At 40.9% G+C, this 25,274-nt stretch overlaps 1 protein-coding gene across 2 annotated transcripts; it reads left to right on the plus strand.

Moving 5' to 3' along the window:
* The first annotated feature begins 771 nt into the window (after positions 1–771).
* zbtb10 (zinc finger and BTB domain containing 10) lies at positions 772–24,673 on the plus strand. Of its 2 annotated transcripts, XM_044170720.1 has the most exons (5): positions 772–1,733; positions 8,504–9,530; positions 17,988–18,053; positions 20,367–20,542; positions 21,572–24,673. In XM_044170720.1, the coding sequence occupies exons 1-5, from the start codon at positions 1,059–1,061 to the stop codon at positions 21,860–21,862; spliced, it is 2,235 nt and encodes a 744-aa protein (XP_044026655.1). In that variant the 5' UTR covers positions 772–1,058; the 3' UTR covers positions 21,863–24,673. The 2 variants fall into 2 exon arrangements, with proteins under 2 accessions (XP_044026655.1, XP_044026656.1); XM_044170721.1 differs by lacking the exon at positions 17,988–18,053.
* The last annotated feature ends 601 nt before the right edge of the window (positions 24,674–25,274 follow it).

A 25,274-nucleotide genomic window follows, 5' to 3' on the forward strand; every position in this document is an offset into this window, starting at 1 on the left:
AGAGAAAGAGGTTCACATGAAAGAGTGCCACCTGCTGGACCTAACCTTGATGACAGGGAAAAGACAGGCTTGAGACACATGTTGATATGTTAGAATACTTTACTCTAGGCTATAACATCTCACTAGTCTCTGGAAGATGCCAATTTCACACACATAACTTTATTAAACATGCTTTTTTCATAATTTTACAATTGTCTATATTAATTTATTATTTAACACATAACTTATAGAAACAGGAAATATACTATAAACTATGATATAATGGTGACATACACTGACATACTGCATTATGCTCGTATAGTTTGGACAAAAAAAGGGATGTATTACTGTAATGAAGTGTTAATACTAATATAATGGAATATTAATAAGCATTTTTATATTTTAATTACATATCATAATTAATTCCCACACATGTATATTTATACATATATATTATATAAGCTACTTTATGGATCTTTATATCCATATTGTAATACAAATCTTTTATTTTATATATTTATCTTTTGTAAACAAAATACAAATGCAACAAACTATAGACCCACTACACGTTCTTACAGAATTCGTATAGAAATATTACAGGAATACTATGGTAACCCCGTTTAGCAAAGGGCTAAAGTGGGGCACACAAGTTAGCATTTCTGGGCGGAGAAGACAAGCAAAGCCAAAAGATGAAAAGCATGCGGAACATGGGTACAGCCTTCAAACACAAAAGACCCCTTGCTGATCAACAGCACCCCCATCTTCCTTTAAAAGCCGCCCCCTCCCTCTCCAACCCCCCCCCTTTCTCTGGTCGAGGTGCATTGTGGGGAGGAAAGTCGTTGCCATTCGACCTCTGCGGGGCCTGCGCGGACGCAGCGAGAACCCTGAAATTCATTATGCGTTTAAAACCTTTATTTATTTCCGCATAACCTACATACTCTCACCGGGAGGGCCACAGCGGAGAAAAGAAACGACGACGGACCATCTCTTTTGGAGAAAAACATCCTTTACAAACACAGTATTTTTGTCGGAGGGGGATACTGTTGAGAAAGTGAAGATTCTAATATATATTAAGAAAAATGTCCGGTGAGAGAAACCGCAGGTCGCTGGCTTTCCGAGGAGGTGGATTAGCTGGGTTAACGGGTTCCAGCGGTATCGGTGGGGGGAACTGTAACAGCTGGGAGGCCCCGGCCTGTCAAGACCGACAATTTAACGGGAACAGGCCGGATCAAGAGGAGGACAGGGATCTGGGGGCGAAAGGATCATCGCAGAAGAGAGTGGAGGGCGCTGGGTCTGTCAGCGATAGCACGGAACCCGAGGCGGAGGAAGAAGAGGACCCGGAAGGGGGCAGCTCGGTAGCCGGGGAGGGCGACGATCGTGTCGGCTCGGTGGAAGACGAGGACGGGTCCAGGGAGGGGAATAGCTTGACAGCGGGGAACGGTCCCAACAACGCCGACGGCCAGGAGTCGGGAAGCGGAGCGACTGGAGTCGAGACGGGATCCAGGAAATCTGGTGTAGAGATGAGACCGCAGACGTTGCTTCAGAAACACTCACAATTCCATGCTTCGTGGTTGCAAGAATTTCCATGGCTAAAATTTTGCCAGAAGACGGGATTCATGTCCTGTTCTTGGTGTCACAACATTGGCACTAAAAACAGCGACGAGCTTGTCAAAGGCAGTCGCAACTACAAACGGGCCTTGCTGCTGAGACATCACCTGTCTTCTGAGCACGGAAGAAATGACCCCACCAAACAGGTAACGTTAGCTCCAAGTCCATGACGATTTCGCTTAGTTACTTACGTAGCATTACATACCTGTCATATATTTGTCATAACATATATCATTATCTGTTTCGTGTGTCACTAATAACGACAGTTTCTGCAACTTTAAAGCACAACGGAGGCGAAAATAGGTCATTACCTAAGCTTCACAATCCCTTCTCCTGGCTTATTAGCTAGCATCAGCCTGCTAACCTGAGCTAACAACTAGCTTAGCAAACTAGCCGCTTGTAGCTTTGCTGTCTAGCCGGAGGTACATGGCCAGTGATGGTTGTGGAAAGCCCCTAGCGAGGCAAATGTCGACTAACTGAGTTACTGAATGGCAAAACACACTGAACCACTTTTCAGTGAGCGTGATACGAATCTGTGTGATTCGGTTGATGTCTAAAATTTGAGTCTGTCCACTCTTCAGTCAAGTTACACGCACAGACCTGCTCCAGTATGACACCTGCTAACTACTCACACACTGGAGGCTGTTTTTGAATGAAGGTTTAATTGCATGTCACAAATAACTGTTAGTTATTTTAAACTGCCTAAAAGTCATTAACAAGTAATAGACAATAGTATTATAGATTTTTATTTTTGTAGGTGTACACTGTACAGCACACCCTTTTGTTGCATCAGCAGCTGTCTTGATTGCTAGCTTGCTAGAGGTCACACAATGGCAAGGGCTGGACCCTATCAGCCTTTGGGGAACCGCACCCCTACCCAACCCCCCGCCTCTTGGCCTCTATTGCAGTTCTGCTGGCTCGCAGTCCCGGGTGACCTCTGGCGCATTTCTTCCTCCTCCACCTCCTCCTCCCTTTGGGGAGCTAAATTAGAGGCATTGTGCTAGAATGACCCCCCAAAATCCATAGATAGTGTCACTTGCAGGGCTGGACAAGAGGAGGAGAGTAAATCATGTTGCCCGGAGCCTGACAGCTAGCCTTTCCCATATGCAGCCGTTTGAATAGGCATGAATGAGTGAAATAGATGTCAGTAAATAGAATGACATGGTATCACCTGACCCTGTCATCAACATATTTCTGGATTAATGGGCTCTGTGTTAGCCTATACCTTTGGGGCATATTTTATGATTAAGGCCCCATCCTGTATGCACAAGACTGAAACCATACTAACTGCAAAATTGCCCCTCTTTATTTACTTGGCATATAAAGACTATGTGGTTAGCCTAAGCTTGAGGTAGGTTTAAAGTTATTGACAGTGTCAGTATATCGAATGCTTTTAAATTCAATCCAGTTTTATATTTAGTGAACTGTGTCTTTATTGATGTGCATGAGGTCTTTTTATTGGTTCATTGTTTTTATTGCAGTGTGGGCCACATTTCTACATGCTCCTTCAGAGACCTCATAAAAACAGGGAGTGCATGTTTGTCCGAACAATTTGGTGTCAAAGGGCATTTCTCCCATCAGTCCTGCATTTGAAAAAAACTTTGTTACTTACTGTTCCTTGTGCATTACATCCAACCTCCTGTCCTGACAATAGTCTGAGCTGTCAGGGGAATTAAGAGCGGGGTGCTATTTGACTCTAATATGTGAGCGAAGAGGATTGCACTACTACATTTAGTTCCTTCCTTTGCACACGCAGTCACTAATCAGAATGACTTAAAGTGATCCATTAACTTGTACACATCTCTAATTGGTAAAGAGAGCAGTAGGAGTGGATTAGGGGCTTGGTGTGACTTTTCCCTAGCAACAAGGACCCCAGACACTGTACTGAGAGTTTATCCAGGCCATTTCCTCATGTAGAATAGAGCTGGGAAGATAAAGTCCCATTGCTGCACTATTGGAAATGAAAACTGAATTATTTTTTGCTGATCTGATATTCCTCAGATTAGGTTTTTCTCTTAAGACTGCCTTTTATAAAACCTGTAATCTTCATATATACAGTACCGTGTATGTTAAGCAAGGAAGCATTGTGACGCAGTACATTAAAGGGAAATTATGGTGTTACGAGGCAACGTCGTCTTCTTTTCACCCATTCCTGACGTTAGTCAGGCCCCTGCTGCATTCGTTAAAGCTAACTCAATTAGCCCTAGCACACCAGGGCAGCTGTGGTGTATGTGGGTCTCCTTGGAGAAGGGGGCTGTTGTCCTTAATTCTCTAGAGGCTGTCTTGTGCTTAAGTCGACACAAAGGTAAACCATTGGTTCCCTTAGATCAAATATGAGATCATATCTGGGACCTCTAAGTCAATTTTATTGTCTGGTAACTGTTTTTTCCTTTGTTCACAAATTGGTAAAAGGTTATGTGTCAAACCCATATTGGTTGTGACCACATAATCCATTGTCCTCACCATGTAGAGAGACTCTATTCTACAATTGTAGTTCCGTATACATCATAACACAGAGGTACATTGCATAATTACCGCATGAAGTTAGTTTCAGTTCCCTCCACATCCAGCCTCTCCTTAAACTCTATTTCTCTCTCACCCACTTCTGCACTTTCTTATCTGTCTTTTTTTTGTTCTTTGTTTGAATGTCAATAACAAATTTAATTTCCATCTGTAATACAGACACCTGTTCACCAAACCCCTGCAATATTCAAACTGCATTCAACCCAGGCCAGGATGAGGCTCTTGAAGCCATGTCAAACGATCCACGTTGCCCCATTCAGTTTGATGGTCAAACAAATGCTTTACCTGCATCACTGTGTTGGTCTAAATGGGGTGTAAGATAAGATAACGCAACACTTTATTGATCCCCAGGAGGGGGGGTTTCAGATATGGGGGACCTATACAAGTCCTTTTTACCCCCTCATTTTAGTTAAGACAAACACCACACTCATTGTTAAGAGTGAGTCTCCCCGAATGGGAAAGGAGACCCACCCATTGCTGTCTGGGATGTTTATTGGGGGCCACAGGTCAGGGGACTGGGGTGGGTAGGAGCCAGAGGGAGGATTCTTCGTGTTGAATCCAGTGACTCAACCCCCCCGTAACTGCCTCTTCTGTCAGAGCATTGTTAGGAGGCCGGGAGACACTCAGTGCAGCCCTCCCACACCTTGGGCCAAACGCACACTACGGTATTGTTCTGGCATCTGGGGACAAATGGGTTGGGTGAGGAGGGGGAAGAGGGAAGGATACAGTAGATGTAGAGGGTTAGTGAAGGACCGGTGGAGATGGCCTCAGGGTTGGGCTGGTCATGGGACTGGCTTGATGGTGCATGGGGGTAGATGAGTGAGGGGATGGTGGCAAACGTGTGCGTAAAAGGTAAACAAAAACTGGCTCCAGTGGGTCATTATGTTGCATGGGTAAAGTGCTGTATCACATGATCTGTTAGAGGTGTGTCTGACTGTGTTTCACTAAGCTTGAATTTGTGACCATCTTGGTTTGTTTAATCCACCTGTAAATCAATTCTTATTGGCCATTCACTGTAGGTTTTGAAGCATCCATGTTAGACCTAGATCAAAGAATTCTTCTTCCCCTGTCTTTCTGCCTTTCATTCTTCCACCCCTACCATCTCTGGCTCAAATAAAAACCTAGCCACGTCACGAATTGGGGGAGGTTGATATTGTCCCCACATTCTCTCTAGGCTTAGGCTGGTTTTGCCTCCAGCATCTGCTGTGCAGGGTTGGTCTGCTGGTTCTGTAAGCTCCCAGCTCACACGTGGCACATCTGGAGAAAGGATGATGCTGCTGATGAGGCCAGTATGGAGCAACTTATCCAGTACCAGGCCGTCCTAGCCTGACTTCAATAAGTGCACATGCACACACAACTCGTATCAGAACTGCCAGGCAAAGTCTTACCTCTCTGGCCCATTGCCTTGCTATTTGTAATGGATAAAAGCTGTAGGGAGTCATGGGGTTTAGGGCTGGGATGGCTAGTTAGACGAAATGATAAAATGGGTCTACAAATTCCCAGGTACTAGAAGTCTGAGAACGCTTGTGTATTTATGGCATTTCTGACATATTAGGTCTTTTTTTCTGTTCAACCTTCACCGTCTTCTGAATTTTTGTCGCAGGATGCTAAACATAATTCATCTTCCAGTTAGCCCAGCAAGTTGAAAGCTTGTTGGGTCTACACTTATCAAAAGAGGAGAGCAGTACACAAAACCAAAGCAGCAAAAACTGTATGCGACCATCAACAATCCAACTGCTCTTGTTGTGATAGCACTCCTGCCCTTCACCTCACCAATATATTCCACCACAGTACTCAACATGATGACTATGCCCCTCCAGAGGCTTTGATGTGTATATCATGGAATAATTTTTCTCCTCTCTCCCCATCCTCTTCGCCTCACCCACATGCACCCTGGCTCCTTTCTATGCTTGCGAGTGGGAGATGCTGTGTAATAAGAGAGTGAGTGCTGAGCCCTTTCACAAAGGCACACAGTGAGTGGACAATGAGCCTCGGGGAGAACGCAGGCTATTGTGAAGGCTAAAATGGGGTGACCCAACTCCTTCTCTCTCTCTCGCGCTGGCTTTCTGGCTCCCTCTGCTCTACATTTTCTCCTCCGCCCTTTTTCTCAAGGCTCAAGGTCTCGCTCACTCAATCTCTGCCTCATGCTCGTTTTGGTGTGTGTTATCAGGCTTTTCTCTTTTATGCGCCAACCATTTCTTATCTTCTTTTCACACTTCTTTTGATCAGCTCTATTTCTACTATTTTCTCCATCAGAACTCTCCAATTCTGCTCTCTTGTTTTCTATTATTTTCTGTCCTTCTGTCCTCCTCTTATTTCTTCTAGCCTGCAAAGTACATCCACTTTCTCCCCTCACTGTCTCTCCCTCATTCAGCCTCTCATTTCATTCCATCCCATTGCTCGCCATCTCTTCCCCTCCAGCTGTGGCAGAGGATGATAAGCCCCCCTATACTATACTGTGTGCCCAGGCTGTCCTGGACAAGAGCTGCAGTGTGGAGGGAGTAGGGGTGGGGGTGGGGACTGGGTGGGGACCTCAGAGAAATGGATTTAATCTGAATTACTCAAACTGAAACCCCAGCTGTGTGTATGTGTGGGCAGCTTGGTGTGTGTGTGTGTGTGTGTGTGTACATGCATGTGTGCGCAGAAGAGATGATGGTGGGTGGGGACAAAAATGCAGGGCTCGAGCAACATGAATTATTCTGGATTAGGACATCTGCTGTGCAATTCTAAAATGAGCCAGAGATGTATGCTGTTGTGTGTGTGTGTGTGTGTGTGTGTGTGTGTGGAATGTAAAAACTATAATGTAGACCTCTACACATGCAGGGAGTATATGCATTTTTGTTTTTTATTGGGCTGTGTATTTTGTGCATGTATGCCTGTAAGTCAAGCCATGTATTTTCGATATGTAAGCGTATGCATACACACATGTATAAACTCCCTCTGCTCTGTACCAGGCTGGCCCTTTGCCCTGTTAAGGGGGACCAGGGGAGGGGGAGTGGGGCTGTTACAGGGTAGTTCTATGCTTCTGCCAGTTCCCCTCCCATCCCACAGCCACGTTGTGTGTCCTGCTTTGGACACTTGTCGGCCCTCCTCCAGGTCTAATTATGGCCCGTTTTACATCTAGCCTAACTTCTAAGTTAAAGAGAGAGATAATTTTACTGTACAGTAGCTAAATGTGTGTAAAATCTTGAATCTTGCAAATCTGCTTTCCAATCTTGCTTTGGAAGTGGTAAACAACACCAAATTGGAACGTGTATTCATTAATCATGAAAAAATAAACATCTGTCTTTGTCTAGAGGTCTTCTAAAACCAAGACATTCTCTAGTGTTACTACAAATTAAGTATTGAATTGTACTCCTGGCAAATTGATAAAACTAATTCCTCACTGTTACTTTAAAGGAAATAAAAAAACTCAAAAGATGTTTTTCAACTAATAAAAAAGACAATACTGATGGATAGTGGTCTTATAAATCTAAAATAAAAAATAGCAATAGTCCCTTGCATTTCTGTTTCTTTTTGTTTGGTGGTGTTTGGTGTTTGCTTTGGATATTTGAACAAATGCAGGTGCAAAGTAGCAGCATGTTGAGGTTTTTGCAGTACAGCATAAATTGAATTCAATAGGATAAATATTCAGTCTTTCTTAAGCTTAAACAGTAAGCATAAGGTTTTGTAGCAGCCCCATTGAGCAAAGGTTTCTTTCTAGGTGATGCTAATTTCACCACTGATTGTAGCACACCTATTAGATATGTTGTCTTGAGTAAGAGGTGCCACTGCTGTTTTAAACATTTGATTGAATGAAAATGTTTACTCTACTATTACTATAGCTGTGCTCTCTCAGACCAGAGTCAGTGAATGCAAAAAGTCTGGACATGTTGTCTGGGACTGTCGAAATGCACTCTGGAAAGTTTGGGAAATCATTCATTAAAATATAAATAAGTGAGCCACCTTGCAGGAAAGTCTTAAGCAAGACAACAAATTACAATGGCTTATGGAAAGCACTGAACATTGCAGTTTAATAATTATTAATCTGTGATTGGTCCTAGCATCATATTTTTTGTGTTAGGAGTTGTGGAGTTAAAGTTTAATGGAGGGAAGGAATTGATTATCGGGCTGTGGAATACAATGTAGTTTAAAAATAACACGCCTTTCTTTGCTTCTTTCCCACCTCCTCCATAACAGAAGCCTGTCAAACCTGTTTCACCACTAGGGCAGGTGTGTCATTGTCACACCAGGAACCCCGAGGGTGTGTGTCTGTTTTGTAAAGACAGAGTTACAGGAAGGGAAAATATATTTGTGTATAAATGCATTTGTGCTTGCTTTTGCAAATTACTTGTTTGAGCAGATCTTCTGCAATAATGTTTCTCTTTCTTCCCTCCCCTCTTTCACATAAAAGGAGATGGCGAGGCCCTCAGACAACGCCAGCCCCTCCACTTACTCCTCAGAGGAAGACTACCGCAACAAGCCCAATGAGAACTCCTACTGTTACCAGCTTCTCCAGGAGCTGGACAAGCAACGCAAAAGTGGCATCCTCTGTGACGTCAACATAGTGGTCTCGGGCCAGGTGTTCCGTGCACACAAGAACATCCTGGTGGCGGGCAGCCGTTACTTCAAAACCCTCTACTGTCTGACCAAATGCGAGGCCCAGGACCAGGCCACGGTCACACACCTGGATGTTGCTGCTGTGCAGGGCTTCTCAGTTATCCTCGACTTTCTTTACTCCGGGAATCTGCTGCTCACAAGCCAAAATGCCATTGAGGTGATGTCTGTTGCTAGTTACCTCCAGATGACAGAAGTTGTACACTCGTGTAGGGCTTTTATAAAAGATGCCCTGAATATCAGCATCAAGCAGGAGGCTCCTGATTCAGTGGTGGTGGACTACAACAAGAGGCAGATGGTGGCCAAAGAGGGACAGAGAGGCCTGGACCGGAAGCCAAGCAACTTCTGGGCCACAAACATCCTGTCAAAGCTGTCGATCAAGGCCAGCAACAACCAAGGAAAGGAAGCAATGGAAGAAGATGAAGGCGGCAGGGTGAAGGAGGAGACCAGCGATATAGAGGTGACAGTGGTTGGGGGTGAGGGCTGTGCCCTGGGGATCCCCGGAGACTCTGGTAATTGGACCCACAACGACAACTCGTCTGATTCAGCAGAGACCAATGAAACACGAGTGGCGAGTGGCCAGGTGCAGGTATTCGTCTGGAACGAGCCAGCCACAGGTGGCGCTGCAGCAGCACCTGCAGCAATAAAGCAAGAAGCACCAGATGCTGCAGCTGGAAGCGGACGGAGGAAAAAGCAGACCACCACACGGCGTTTTGTGTACAACTTTCCACCAGAGCCTGAAGAGGGATTTGATGAGGGGATGTTCATCCAGCCCTCGGCCTCCTACCCCAGAGAGGACTTTTCCTCCCTCTCCGAAAATGCTGGTATGACACGCATTTGTACCTCTAAACACACCTCACACACTCTCCACCCCCAGTCTTTTCCCCTATAATATATGTATAGCTTTCACATTTAACTCTTGAATTTCTTATTCCTATTAGTCTAATTATGTACTCACTGTAATTAAAAGGAAGAGAATCCCTTTTTAAGGTAGAGAGGTGCATGCAGAATTTTTGTGGCATATAATCAAGAGATCAGTTGAATGTAACAACTGTATTTATGATATGGAAATGCACATTTTTCTACCTTTTATGTATGGAAAGCTCTGTTAAGTCACAATAGTCGGGGCCTCTGTATTGCATTTTAAACACCAATGTAGAGCATGCTTTACATGTTTAAGTAGTGGTAGCCTCTATTGCATAAAGCTCAACAGCATGGTCAGGGTCAAGGAAGAATGTCATTAAAAGAGGCGGTTGTAGTAACATTTTATGATGACCAATCCTGCCACATTTCTTCATTGGCACTCAGCTAACCCTTTTTTGTGGCCCCTTTTTAGCTAAAAAGTTGCAATTTACTGATATTAGTCCATGTAAAGGCCCTGTGCACTCTGTGTGCATCCCTTTACTGCTTTTGAGATGCATCACGATTATGTCTGCAAACTTAGCCTAAAGCTACTGCTAGTTGGAGACACAATAACCAGCTATGGCAGGTAACATCATTAGCTAGTCTGATGCCTCTCTGCCTTATGCTCCACCCACTCCCCATCACCATCAGTTTAACCTCTAAAACCTTAAATTACGGTGACCTTTAGTTTCTTTTTTTACCAACTCCTTCTTGAAGCTAAATGATGCTCACACAAACAAGATACTGTCTTTTTTTATGGTCTGCACCATTGCATCAAATATTCTAGATGTTTTGTACATTATTTTATACATATGTCCCCCAAAAGTAACCTGTCACATTTGATATGTTGAAAAACTGTGTATTTGTCCCCACACCATGTATTTTTAATGATTTACCCACCAGGGGGTCAGTGGGGCTGAAGAGGATAACCCTTGTAGGTCACGTGTCTTCAGTATTTGATCCTCGGTTTGCGGTCTTCCAGCCTGTAAAATTCTGCACAATTTTAATCTTGCACTGGAAGATGGCACTGTTGTTGCTTGGGGCAGCATTACCTCATTTATACGAATGATCTGTTACCATATAGTTACATATCTAATCATGTCACACCCGTTATTACTGATGTAATTCAATGCTAATAAGCTAAGCTGTGGCCACCCGCAGTGGAAAACACTGACATGATCACTAGTTTTCATGAGCAAATTATTGATCACATCACAAGCGTTTGATCAATGTCCTGCTGTTACACCTAACAGCAGGGATAATTGCTTATCAAGCTTTTAACCTGCTGTGCATAGCCAACAAGTGAGTCACCCCCAGCCATGATCTCTACTAATCACACCAGAGCAGGGTGCTTATGAAAGTGGAGTGCTTTGTCTCAACACAGAGATGTATTGCCACATTACAGCTGAGACTTCCCTTCTAAAGGAAAGATGAGATGTTTTTGTAAGGTTAAGTTCAATTCAATGATTTTGATGGTATTTAATGAGTCAGATCGGTATGTCATAATGTTTTATAGAAGAAAATGAGTGAGTTGGAGAGAGAATTAGAAAACATGGAATAAAAATATATAATTTGTCTATCCCAGAATAACTTTTGAACCCACATGCTGTGGTTGGCAAAAACATAAGTGGCTTTCACTCGTTCAAGCAATTTTTCTAATTTGCTTGATAAAACTTAAGCACTCGTCATCTTCTCTTTCTCTTCACCCTTTGATACCTTCTTCTTTCTGTCCCTTAAACTCTATCGCTTCATCCATCCTATCCACATGCAGTGTAGCGCTCATAGTAATCTCTTCTCTCAGCTCCAGCCGTCTCCTTCTGTTGGCCCCATTAAGCGTGGCACTCCATCTAACCATGATGATATCCCATATTAAGTGGAGTGGTATGGATGAGGGGAGGGGGATGTGTGAGGCACAAAGTGTGTGTAGAAATAGAGAGAGAACTACATTTTGTGTGTGTGTGAGAGGAAAGCCATCCCTAATGCAGGAAAGAGAAGAAAGCAGGGGCAACATTTCTCCCCAGGCTTCCCTAAATGCACTTGAATGCTCTTAGTGCCTCCAACTCCTCGTAGGGCTCTTTTAATGTGTGCGCGTAGTGATCTAGGGTGTTGTAATAGCCTAGAGAGACGCTCACATAGAGACTGAGTTTGTCTGCATGTGTGCTAACTCTTCAACCTTCTTCTCTTTGTGTATCTTTGTCGTTTAGCTCCATGTCTCTATTTAATGTATACTACGTTTCCAAATAAAGATATGGTTAACACTTCAAGTAGGCTGTTAGTCACAGTAAAAGGTTTCAAGGTAACTGTTTACCCTTAAATTATAGTTTTGTATTCAACAGTCAATTTACCCTAAATGGTAGAATTATTCATACAGTATGTTTACAGTTTAAATATAGCTCTGTAAATATCTCTTACAACTTTCTTTGTAAGGTCATAAAATTGTAATGATTTGTCCATGTAGACAAGATCACCAAAAAATAACCTTCTCCCAATCTTGACAGTCAAATCACTTATTGCTGTAGTCAAGAACATTAAGTCTGTTGGACCTGATGGACGCCCTATTGTTTGACATGTGTGAGAGTTGGTGTCTTAAGAATTTGAGGCAGAAACATGCAAAATATTATCCTGATGCTTTTTGATGTTGGGCTGAGAGGAGGGTCTTTTGCATGATGTAATTACATATCATAAGAGTGACATTGCATTATTCTCTGGTGCTGTTTATCGGTGGACTCAGACTATATATCGCGTTTTTCAGTTCCTATTGTAAGAAAACAGTTTCTCGGTTCCCAAAATGCTTTCTGAAGTGTTTGTGTTGCTTTTTTTTCCTGAGTCGAGACGCATTTGTACCTCTAAACACACCTCACACACTCTCCACCCCAGTCTTTTCCCCTATAATATATGTATAGCTTTCACATTTAACTCTTGAATTTCTTATTCCTATTAGTCTAATTATGTACTCACTGTAATTAAAAGGAAGAGAATCCTTTTTAAGGTAGAGAGGTGCATGCAGAATTTTTGTGGCATATAATCAAGAGATCAGTTGAATGTAACAACTGTATTTATGATATGGAAATGCACATTTTTCTACCTTTTATGTATGGAAAGCTCTGTTAAGTCACAATAGTCGGGGCCTCTGTATTGCATTTTAAACACCAATGTAGAGCATGCTTTACATGTTTAAGTAGTGGTAGCCTCTATTGCATAAAGCTCAACAGCATGGTCAGGGTCAAGGAAGAATGTCATTAAAAGAGGCGGTTGTAGTAACATTTTATGATGACCAATCCTGCCACATTTCTTCATTGGCACTCAGCTAACCCTTTTTTGTGGCCCCTTTTTAGCTAAAAAGTTGCAATTTACTGATATTAGTCCATGTAAAGGCCCTGTGCACTCTGTGTGCATCCCTTTACTGCTTTTGAGATGCATCACGATTATGTCTGCAAACTTAGCCTAAAGCTACTGCTAGTTGGAGACACAATAACCAGCTATGGCAGGTAACATCATTAGCTAGTCTGATGCCTCTCTGCCTTATGCTCCACCCACTCCCCCATCACCATCAGTTTAACCTCTAAAACCTTAAATTACGGTGACCTTTAGTTTCTTTTTTTACCAACTCCTTCTTGAAGCTAAATGATGCTCACACAAACAAGATACTGTCTTTTTTTATGGTCTGCACCATTGCATCAAATATTCTAGATGTTTTGTACATTATTTTATACATATGTCCCCCAAAAGTAACCTGTCACATTTGATATGTTGAAAAACTGTGTATTTGTCCCCACACCATGTATTTTTAATGATTTACCCACCAGGGGGTCAGTGGGGCTGAAGAGGATAACCCTTGTAGGTCACGTGTCTTCAGTATTTGATCCTCGGTTTGCGGTCTTCCAGCCTGTAAAATTCTGCACAATTTTAATCTTGCACTGGAAGATGGCACTGTTGTTGCTTGGGGCAGCATTACCTCATTTATACGAATGATCTGTTACCATATAGTTACATATCTAATCATGTCACACCCGTTATTACTGATGTAATTCAATGCTAATAAGCTAAGCTGTGGCCACCCGCAGTGGAAAACACTGACATGATCACTAGTTTTCATGAGCAAATTATTGATCACATCACAAGCGTTTGATCAATGTCCTGCTGTTACACCTAACAGCAGGGATAATTGCTTATCAAGCTTTTAACCTGCTGTGCATAGCCAACAAGTGAGTCACCCCCCCAGCCATGATCTCTACTAATCACACCAGAGCAGGGGTGCTTATGAAAGTGGAGTGCTTTGTCTCAACACAGAGATGTATTGCCACATTACAGCTGAGACTTCCCTTCTAAAGGAAAGATGAGATGTTTTTGTAAGGTTAAGTTCAATTCAATGATTTTGATGGTATTTAATGAGTCAGATCGGTATGTCATAATGTTTTATAGAAGAAAATGAGTGAGTTGGAGAGAGAATTAGAAAACATGGAATAAAAATATATAATTTGTCTATCCCAGAATAACTTTTGAACCCACATGCTGTGGTTGGCAAAAACATAAGTGGCTTTCACTCGTTCAAGCAATTTTTCTAATTTGCTTGATAAAACTTAAGCACTCGTCATCTTCTCTTTCTCTTCACCCTTTGATACCTTCTTCTTTCTGTCCCTTAAACTCTATCGCTTCATCCATCCTATCCACATGCAGTGTAGCGCTCATAGTAATCTCTTCTCTCAGCTCCAGCCGTCTCCTTCTGTTGGCCCCATTAAGCGTGGCACTCCATCTAACCATGATGATATCCCATATTAAGTGGAGTGGTATGGATGAGGGGGAGGGGGATGTGTGAGGCACAAAGTGTGTGTAGAAATAGAGAGAGAACTACATTTTGTGTGTGTGTGAGAGGAAAGCCATCCCTAATGCAGGAAAGAGAAGAAAGCAGGGGCAACATTTCTCCCCCCAGGCTTCCCTAAATGCACTTGAATGCTCTTAGTGCCTCCAACTCCTCGTAGGGCTCTTTTAATGTGTGCGCGTAGTGATCTAGGGTGTTGTAATAGCCTAGAGAGACGCTCACATAGAGACTGAGTTTGTCTGCATGTGTGCTAACTCTTCAACCTTCTTCTCTTTGTGTATCTTTGTCGTTTAGCTCCATGTCTCTATTTAATGTATACTACGTTTCCAAATAAAGATATGGTTAACACTTCAAGTAGGCTGTTAGTCACAGTAAAAGGTTTCAAGGTAACTGTTTACCCTTAAATTATAGTTTTGTATTCAACAGTCAATTTACCCTAAATGGTAGAATTATTCATACAGTATGTTTACAGTTTAAATATAGCTCTGTAAATATCTCTTACAACTTTCTTTGTAAGGTCATAAAATTGTAATGATTTGTCCATGTAGACAAGATCACCAAAAAATAACCTTCTCCCAATCTTGACAGTCAAATCACTTATTGCTGTAGTCAAGAACATTAAGTCTGTTGGACCTGATGGACGCCCTATTGTTTGACATGTGTGAGAGTTGGTGTCTTAAGAATTTGAGGCAGAAACATGCAAAATATTATCCTGATGCTTTTTGATGTTGGGCTGAGAGGAGGGTCTTTTGCATGATGTAATTACATATCATAAGAGTGACATTGCATTATTCTCTGGTGCTGTTTATCGGTGGACTCAGACTATATATCGCGTTTTTTCAGTTCCTATTGTAAGAAAACAGTTTCTCGGTTCCCAAAATGCTTTCTGAAGTGTTTGTGTTGCTTTTTTTTTTCCTGAGTCGAGTTGTAGTTCAGACTACTGACTGTGTTTTTTTTGCTTGACTACATCAAAGGTGTAGGAGATTTTTTACTCTGTCCATCTATTAAGACCAGGTGAGACAGACAGGAGAGCCACATGTACATTATATCTATAAAATCTGAAATGCTGAGTCCATTTCAGTCGTTAAATCTAGACTACACTCACCTTTTTAGCCAAGCTTCTTCATTGACATATTTTTATTTATTTATTTATTTTTGCAGGGCTGGTGGAGTTTGAGAAAAAGCTGCATAAAATGTATTATTATTATTATTATTATCATTATTATTTTTAGTATTGTTATGAATAATAATAATATTTGTTTACAGTAGTGTGATGTGTAGTCATATGTACATTGGTCATATTTTTCTCCACACTGTAAAAGATTTTTAGCCTTGCTTTCAGGTCTCACAATTAAACTAGCTGACCTCTCTAACCCTGCTAAATCTGTGTTATTGTGGATGAGCTAATGAATTAATCAGATGCTGACTAGGGTTTTGATGAATTCATAGAAATAATACTTTATAGGAAGAATTGGGATCCAATGGTGTGTATGTGATATTCTGCATTTGTTTACAAGTACTTCTGGGTAGAAAGCTGCTGTGTCATGGAATGTATTACAGAGTCTACTGTATGTGTAGCGCCAGAGCACTTACATTATTCATGCTATATTTCACTCCACATCTCCTAGAATGCACATGAAAAGATGGTCCAGTACCATTTATGGACAGAAAGTCATTTGTCAAAAGTTTCAACACTGTTCCCCACAGCCTCTCGCTGCTGTCAAAGCTTGATTAGTCTTATATTGTACACAATGCTCATTTGTTGTGACTCGCTCTGGATATGTGTCACATAATGTCCAAAATGTTAGTTTTGCTTTACTGAAATATTGCTTTACAAAGCAAAAATGAGAATGCGTACAATTATTGGTCTACTATGGGTTATTAGATTATTCTATATTTGATATCCGCACAGTAATGCGGAAGAGACTAGGAACGGTTTACCATTTTGCTTGTGGGCACGACTAGACACCAGAAACTCGTCTTTTGGTTGTGAGATGCTCACTCTACAACTAGACAGCCGTCTTGCACGATTAGTCGTACTTTGCTTGCATATTTCTGATTGAGCCTGTGAGCAGTCATCCACCAATATTAGCTGCCCCAGTTTCCCACAGTGATGTCACTCGTTTGGCTTTCATTTTGCTCCAGTTTGATCTGTGCGGTCATGCTCCAAGGATGGAAACATAGTAGCCCAAATGGTGGTATTCTTTCTGCTGTGTTTGTCGCCCCTATCTAAATATGTTTTTAAGTTTTTTGTTCTCTTTTTCTTTTTTAAAGAGGTTGTTCAGCTAATTAAATGTTTAGGGCTGCAACTAACAAGTATTGTCTTTTATTATTTCATCTGCTGATTTATTGTCTCAATTAATCTAGTCTTTAAAATGCCAGAAAATAGCCTGAGTTCTAGGTGACATCTTCATATGTCTTGTTTTGTACAACCAACAGTCCAAACCCCAAAAATATTCAGTTTACAATTTTATGAATCTGAGACAAGCAGAAAATCTTCACATTTGAGAGGCTGGAACCATCAAATTCAGTTATGAAATAGTTGCAGATACAATTTCTGTTGCTCTTCTAATCGATTAATCAATTGGTTGTTGCAGCTCTAACATGTTATTACACATTTCCACGCTTATTTAACATAAAATCTGAAAATGGCTAATAGCGTTTTGCCAAATGGAGGATATCTCATTTGAAAATTATTGGTACTGGTTTACCAAAAAAGACAAAACAGTGACAAATATAACTGCAGAGGCAACTGGTGTTGGAGGACAGTTTACAGGAAAATAACAGTTGAAAGTGAAGGGTGGTTTCAGCGATATAAGTACTTTGCCATTGCTGTCCGCTCTTACCACACTGAGCCCACGGCCAACACTCGTGGCCAATAAATTCTTGGGTCTTCTCCAAACAAGACTGTTGGATTGATTTTAAAGTGTAGGTGCTGCACACAGACACACACAAAGCAGGTGAAACGCATTTGCATACACACTAGACTCTGTTGAAGCGTGCACACAAATGCACACACAATAACTTCCCCAATCCCTGCGAGGTGCAAAGCCGCCAGGGGCTGTCCCTTCCCTCCTTAATCCAGTCTAATGCACTGGGGCTGTCCTCACTATTCCAAATATTGACCCAGGGAGAGTGGACACACACACACACACATTCACAGGGGCGTGTCTTTAATGGGCTCTAAGCGCTGGTGCTGAAGGAACTGGACATGCACACACACACAGGTGCTCACACACAAGTGCTTACAAAAGCTGAGTGTAAGCTGAGCTGTTGTGAGGGCTCAACTCTCATTCTCTAATTAACCCCCTCCCTGCTGGAGCCTTGGTTACACCATTAGTTTGTTGCTCTCGCCTGGGGAGCATACTGCTTTACATATAGTAGGAGGCCTGTGTGTGTTTGTTTGCCTATGTTGTTAACTGAAACTTCCATTGTTTCATATGGGGGGTGGTTAGTCGTGTACACGAGGCGTTGCGAGGTGTGCACCCCCCAGGCTCTCAACCACCTCTCATCTCTCTTTCTCCCTCTCGCTTCTCTTGTCCCCTCCCCCCTTTCCCAGAGCTGGCCAATCAGATCCCGTATAGCATCATTCAAGACTTACAGCAGGGGGAGTCCTGGGAGAATGGTAAGACGCCGCACTCTCTAGACTACATCAAAAGAGCAGGGTGCTTCAATGAAACTTGGAATCTTTAACTAAAATGTATCTTCTCAAATGAGTGTGGGCAGTCCAGTCAGTATGTCTCCTTGAATATTTAAGGACTCGTGTTCAAGCTACGTGTAAATGCGTAGTTGATCTGCATGACCCTTTTACACCAAATGATGATCTATGTTCTCCCCATTTCAGGGAATGAATGCATCATGAATGAAAGTCAATTGTATTTATATAGGCCAAAATCACAAATTTGCCTCAAATGGGTGGGGGGGAAGCCAGTGCGTCGCATAAGTAGGCTACACTAGTAGTACACTAGGCTGTGTGTCCCAAATCCATACTATACACTAATTCTAAGCATGTATTATGTAAGTATGCAAGTGTCAAAATGAAGTGTACTTAGAAATGAGAGCGTGCATACCAAAAAAAACATCTAGATTTCTGAGTGTGCTGCTGATGGACACTACTTTCCCACAATGCATTGCACAAAGGAAATGGAGGAGCTGCTCACAAATTTTAAAATAATCATGGACGGTAGTAAAATCCTCTTTGTGAACACCCCAGAGAACAAAAATAACAGTTAAATCTTTGAAAATTAAGCCTTTTGGCATTAAGTCACAGTTTGATTGACATGCATTGGTGGAGTTGTGGGTTGAGACATCAGCTGAAGGGTCATGAAGGGGACACAGAAAAGGGAGCTCCAGTCAGATTAAGTCCAAGGCCAGCAAGGTTATATCTAAAACTATAAAGGTTGTGGCAAATGATGAACTGTAGAAAAAAGTGAACTTCAGTTTAAAAATAAATAAATAAAGATTTAGTTTTAATTCATACCCTCTTAAGGCTATTTTTTCTGTCCGCTCTGTATGTATAAAGACAGATCAGGAAAATTAAATTTTTATCCTACACCTCTAAAGCCTAAATTAACAGCTTGTTGCACTTCCACAAAGTGCTTCTTTGCTGTGTACAACACACACACACACACACACACACACACACCGGGAATACACAGGTGACCCCCTCCCCCAAGCAACATGCCCTGACAACGCCTCTGTTGTGTGCGCCTGGGCTCAAACAAAAGGCCTGTTACCCCACTCTCTCAACAGTGAAGACTAGCACTCTGTTTGGAGCCTTTTCAAAATCAATAGATTGCTTATTTATTTGTAAGCCCAGCTGTCCTCAGTAGCTTGTTAGCATTAACATCCCAATAGGGTTAATGAAGACAGTGCTGGCGTGGGGACACCTTGATTTCTTTCTTTTACACAATGAACCAAAAAACATGTGATACCATCTACTCTAGTCGTTAAGTATAGCCAAGCTTGATGAATGATGCATAATGGTGGTGTTCTCATTGTTAGATGTTATTTTTAGCTTTTATAATGGTGTTTGATGCTAGGAGTTAGTAATCAAATATTATGGAACATACCCAGAACTATGTGCACTTTAGCAGTTTTGCAGAAAATTGCTTTAAACTTCCAGTATTGGGTAATTAGTATTATGGTTTATAAACAGTAGCTGCAGATTGATACAGTTTGTTAATATAATTAGGCCGAGTCACAAAATTATGAGTTGTACCTCTTCATCATATGAATGGAAATAAAAGGTATTCCAGCTGCAATCACAACCTTTACATTGGTAATGATGATTTCTTTAGTATCTTACACCAAACTGCATTGTTATGCCCATGTACAGTAGTACACACAACAGATCGACGACCGATCCATGTTGCTGCTTTACATTCACTGCTAATGTGAATCTGTATCCTTTCTAACATTGCCATGGTGAGACCTCCAACATCATTGCAGACTGGTGCAGACAAGAACCAGTTACTCAGCAACTGCAAAAGTGACAGAGCTGGATGGTGAAGTTTACATGGCTGCCACAGTAATCATTTGTATCTCCACAGTTTACCAAACTTCCGTAGCAGTCTTTCACTAAAGAAGCTTTTTGTAATGCATCAGTTTGTGGTTTCTTGTTCTCTCTAATGGTTACCGCATCCTAACTCACTGATTTGATAAACAGGATATTGGTTCCTGACACACCCCTCTCTCATTACAGGATCTATAGATGCAAATGTAGCTTCTATGATCATTGTCTTGTTCCATCTCCAGTTTGTTCGAGTAACGTCCTGTCCAGTCAAATCAAAACTTCACTCAAAGAACAAACCATGTTTGTTTTATTTTAAGATGGAAAGCAAAAAATCTGATTTTACAACTCTAAAATCAGATCTTACATTAAAACATGATGTTACTGTCTGTTGATGACCTTGTGTTTTTCTCTGTCCCTATCCAGGCGAGTCCTCACACCTAGCCCTCAATAAGCTCAAGTGCCCCCACTGTAACTACATCGCCAAGCACCGCCGCACGCTCAAGAGGCACCTGATCATCCACTCGGGCGTACGCTCCTTCAGCTGCGACATCTGTGGCAAGCTGTTCACCCGCCGCGAGCATGTAAAGAGACATTCCCTGGTGAGTCCACATATGTGCAGGTTCCTCCCCTCTCTTTTACCACCACGTGATGTGCGTCCACCATCTTCTGCCAAACACTACAGCGTTTTGGCCACCCTCACATCTTTGCACTCCACCTCATGGTTTGTGTCTGGCAGCTTTTTGCTCAAGGGAGTGAGTGCAACAAGATATATTTAAAAGCAGAAATGTTTGGTTATGATATCTATTTTCTACTGTAGGGAGTATTGTAGTTTCTCACAACGTGGTACAAAACAAATGGATTTGTGAGACTGTCTCACATTACGTCAAATCAGGAGGCTATATCATTGTACTGGCAGTAAAACATGAAAGAATAAGCAGGCATTGTCCTGTGAAATACTAATGTAATCTGTCAGTCTGTTGAGTTTAATGGAAAAAAGTTTTCTTTTATACCCAAATTTCCTGTGTAGAAAAATGCCAAATTTGCAACTGTACTACCTCTGATTTATTGCTCCACATGTAAAATTTGGAAAATATCTTCATTAGTGTTTAATGAAATAGTTTGACATTTTCTGGGAAATGCGCTTATTTGCTTTCTTGCTTGGAGTTGGAGGAGAAGATTGATACCACTCATGTCTTTGTGCTAAATGTGAAGCTACCACTAGCAGCAGGTTAGCTTAGCTAAACACAAAGACTGGAAACAGGGGGAAACAGCTAGCCTGGCTATCTCCCAAGGTAACAGAATCCGCCTTCCTGCCTATATTTTGTTTGTTAAATCCTTACAAAAATGAAGTGTAAAAACGATTCAGTGTTACCTCCTATTTCTAGTCTTTATGCTAAGCTAACTGGCTGCTAGTGGTAGCTTCATATTTAATGTACAGATATGGGAGTGGTATCAGTCTTCTCATCTAACCCTCTGCAAGAAAGCAAATAAGCCTATTTCCCGAGAAATGTCCAACTATTTCTTTAAATGTCATATTGACAAATTAGCAGTGACCAGCGAAACCAAACTTCACATGGTAACTAAACCTCATCTCCTCAACCCTCTCCCTCTGCCCATCCCTCTTACAGGTGCACAAGAAGGACAAAAAGTACAAGTGCATGGTGTGCAAGAAGATCTTCATGCTTGCAGCCAGTGTTGGTATCCGCCACGGCTCGCGGCGCTACGGTGTGTGTGCAGACTGCGCTGACTCACACCAGGCCACTCAGGAGGGCCTGGAGGCTATGGAGGGCATGGAGTTTCCTCGCGATGAAGATTTCGAAGGTGAGGAAGGGGAGGACCTGGAGGGGGAGGAACCTACCGACAACGACCAATCAAATTGGGGTGAAGGCAACGGCGGTGCTGCCCCTGAAGAGGACTAAGAATTTTAACAAGCTTGAGAAACAAAATAAAAAAAGTTGATGTTTAATATATATGTATACAAAAACTAGCTGGTAAACAATCAACTCCAAAGTGCTATCAAACCTCGAGGTTACTTAATTGTGCAAGTATATGACAAAGAGATGGATTTAAAAAAAAAAAAAAGCTTTGGTAGAGTGGAAACTCCAAGATGTACAGATTTTATTATTAAAATGTGTCCAACTCTGGGCCCAGCGCCCACAAGAGAAAGATTCTAACGACGAATAATATGATAAATCAGGTTTTTGGTGATGTATTTTTATTTCCTGTTTTTCGGGGGGAGAGTTGGGCAGGGTGATGTAGTTTTTGAGTTGGGGTAGGCCAATCATCTAAAAAAAAAAGCGAAATGTTAATTATTTAATTTATGAAGAGAGGTTATTATGGTCTTATCAAATGCTATAATTTTTATTTCTGTTGTTTTTGTCTGCAGGCAGAGGCACAGAAATGGCTGTTGCTTACTGCACAATCTGAAAGTATATTGCTTGGTGCTTGTAGAAATACACGGAAGAAGAGCATTATTGTCCACAGGAAGATTTTTAACTTGCTCTGTAGATCTTGTTTAGATGCGCTAAAAATTATTATATTCTTTTCTAATTATTTTTTTTTCTTTCACTGCACAAATCTTGGAACCAAAAAATCTGTTTTGTGACTCTAATGTATCTCAGCCATATTTATGATTAATTTAAGAGGGCTGTGATATTGTGCCAAACAGACCGCACACCAAGATTTAGCAGGAAACAAAAACTACTGAATACGCTAAAAAAAAAAAAGACAACGTGAGGTTTTTTGTTAAGCGGGAAAAAAAGATGAAGACAAAAAAAAGCAAAGTACAAGGGGAAATGTTATTGCTAGCTTTATACAAATCACGGCGTCACAGTAACACTTTATTATTATTATTAAACAAAAGCATTTGACTTTCACTTAAAGCTTGAATTTTGCCAAATGATGAACGTTTGGTGCTGTAATGCTTGTCGCAGAATACTGGACCTACGGGCTATATATGATGTTTATAATCATAAAGCTTAAACTGACTCAGTTATAAATATGTAATCAGCTCAAACTATAGAACACTGTTGTGCTACGGCGACTATCAGGTATGCTTTGCCATTGTTTTTAAGCTTTTATTTTATTTAATGCACACACACACATACCATTTTATAGAACTACCGGCAGTACTTCTAATTGACGTTTTGAGGACCTAAGTGGACATCAATACCTGTATACGTTTGTTTATATTTGGTACTGAGTTATATAGTAAATACAGTATATATATTTTGAATCACTTGAACCTTGGCTGTGAGGGTGAAGAAGTGTGCAGAAAATCATGATGTGTGATGTTTTAAGTCTGAAAGAACTCCATTTTTCATGTGTAAAAGGTATACAAAATGTCATCAGTTTAATTTGATGTAAGTTTGTTTTTATTTTTAGGTCTGCCAGGTAGAAAAACACTTTGTTCCACAAAAAGTGAAGCTCTATGGCGCCTCATAGACATGCACTTACATTTGTGTTCATGAAATTAATTTTCTTTAATGTTTCTTCGCTTCCCCAAAAGCGGGTCTGAATGGAACTATATAAAAACTTTTGTGTCTTTCTTCCAATGAGCAACTTTTTTATTAGACATTTTGTTTTTGTTATTTAATATTATATATTGACTCCAAAATGCAATCAAGACTGTTAATTTCTATTTGTCCAACCAAAATTGTTGTTTTTAATTATTGTTGAAATATAATGTATGAGAAAAGCCAGGTGAAAACTTGCTTAGTGTAGAAAATCCTTGCTTGTGTCTGTAATTGTTGAGATTTTTAAATGTTTTTATGCTACAGAATCATTCACTTTACCCTAGATACATATTTTGTTTAATTTTGTCTTTTCCACAGATATTTCCTTTCTCCTTTTGTTATTTCATTAAGCACATATTTTCTAAAGAAACACGGATTGTTTGCGGGTTGAAACCTTGGAACAGCAGTATCTGTTCATATGCAGTGGAATATACAGTATGTACTGAAGTGCTAATGATACAGAAGATGTGTAACTTCCCTTTACGCTCAGTGGAAGAAGATATATTTTAAGTCATAGAGATATTCAGCCTCTTCGTGTCACTTTTACCTTCAAATCGCTGTGGGAGGGGTTATATTACGGTTATATATATATATATTGAGAATATATAAGATAAATATATATATATATATATATATATGAAGAATATATTATTTAACTAGTGGATCTACGTAATGGAACACATTGACAGTCAGCTACAGACCTCCTGGCGTGGTGGTTTATTTCCGTGAACTTTAACCTTCCGCTTTCTCTCTGTTCACGCTGTGTGCTTGTTCATCACACCATCCTGTTGTCTTGTTTGTTCTTTTGATACTATTTACCATCCTACTGATTTTACTGTAATGAATGAAACTCAAAACTATGATGTATCATTTTAGATTTTATGCTGTATTTGTTATATGGACAAAAAAATAACACATGAAAAACAAAGCAAAAACACTACAGATGTAAAGCAGAGGTTTTTTTTTCCCCAGCTGTATTTTTTTATGCTGTTGCAAAAGGTTGTATTTTTCAATTTCTCTCGAACTTTAACATTGATGCAAAACTTGGGCCGCGCCTCAGTGCCCTCCGAACACAAAGCAAATTCAGGTTACTCTTTTTACGTTTTTATCTAAGGTTTTCAAAGATGGAACTACATTCTCCTTTTTTCTGTCTGAATTGTACTACTGTTCCTCTCTATACTACATTTTAAGAATAAAACTTTGATATTGCTTTAACCTTTTTGTCCATTTATTTTCATGCAGTGAGACATTAGCTCTTCTGATTATGGTCAGAACAAACCTATTTCTGTTTGGGGGGAAAAAATGAACAAAGATATCCATTTATGATATTGACCCAGAGCACAAAACATTTTCTTTCAGAAAACCCCAAATAGATGCAGCTCAGACTATGAACCAGTTTCTGATAATATATGAAAATGGCACATGTAAAGCTGTACTCTGTACACCAATTTTGGTGACGCCAAACTAGTACAATGTGGAACCATCTTCTCTTTAAAGCAGCCTGGACCTGTATTCCACATCCTCCAGAACAATTATTATTAATACTATCATAGCCCTGTGAATTATCTGGCTACCTACCCTGCCCATGCTCAAGAGATGTGCATTTATTGTTCTGTTATACTTTGTTGATGATTCTCTGTATGCAATTCTCAAATCCATAGCTCATTTTCTTTCTTGTTGGTTTCACAAAAAATCCAAATGTTGACGTACAAATATCCACAGGGTTACACTTTACTTGGATAGTCCTCCTACAGATAGTTGATACAGTATTTGTAACATTTCAGCAGCTTCTTAGTTGAGATTCAACAATTCAGCT

The sequence above is a fragment of the Siniperca chuatsi genome, linkage group LG17 (assembly GCF_020085105.1).
Source record: "Siniperca chuatsi isolate FFG_IHB_CAS linkage group LG17, ASM2008510v1, whole genome shotgun sequence".
In the NCBI taxonomy this organism is placed as follows: Eukaryota; Metazoa; Chordata; class Actinopteri; order Centrarchiformes; family Sinipercidae; genus Siniperca; species Siniperca chuatsi.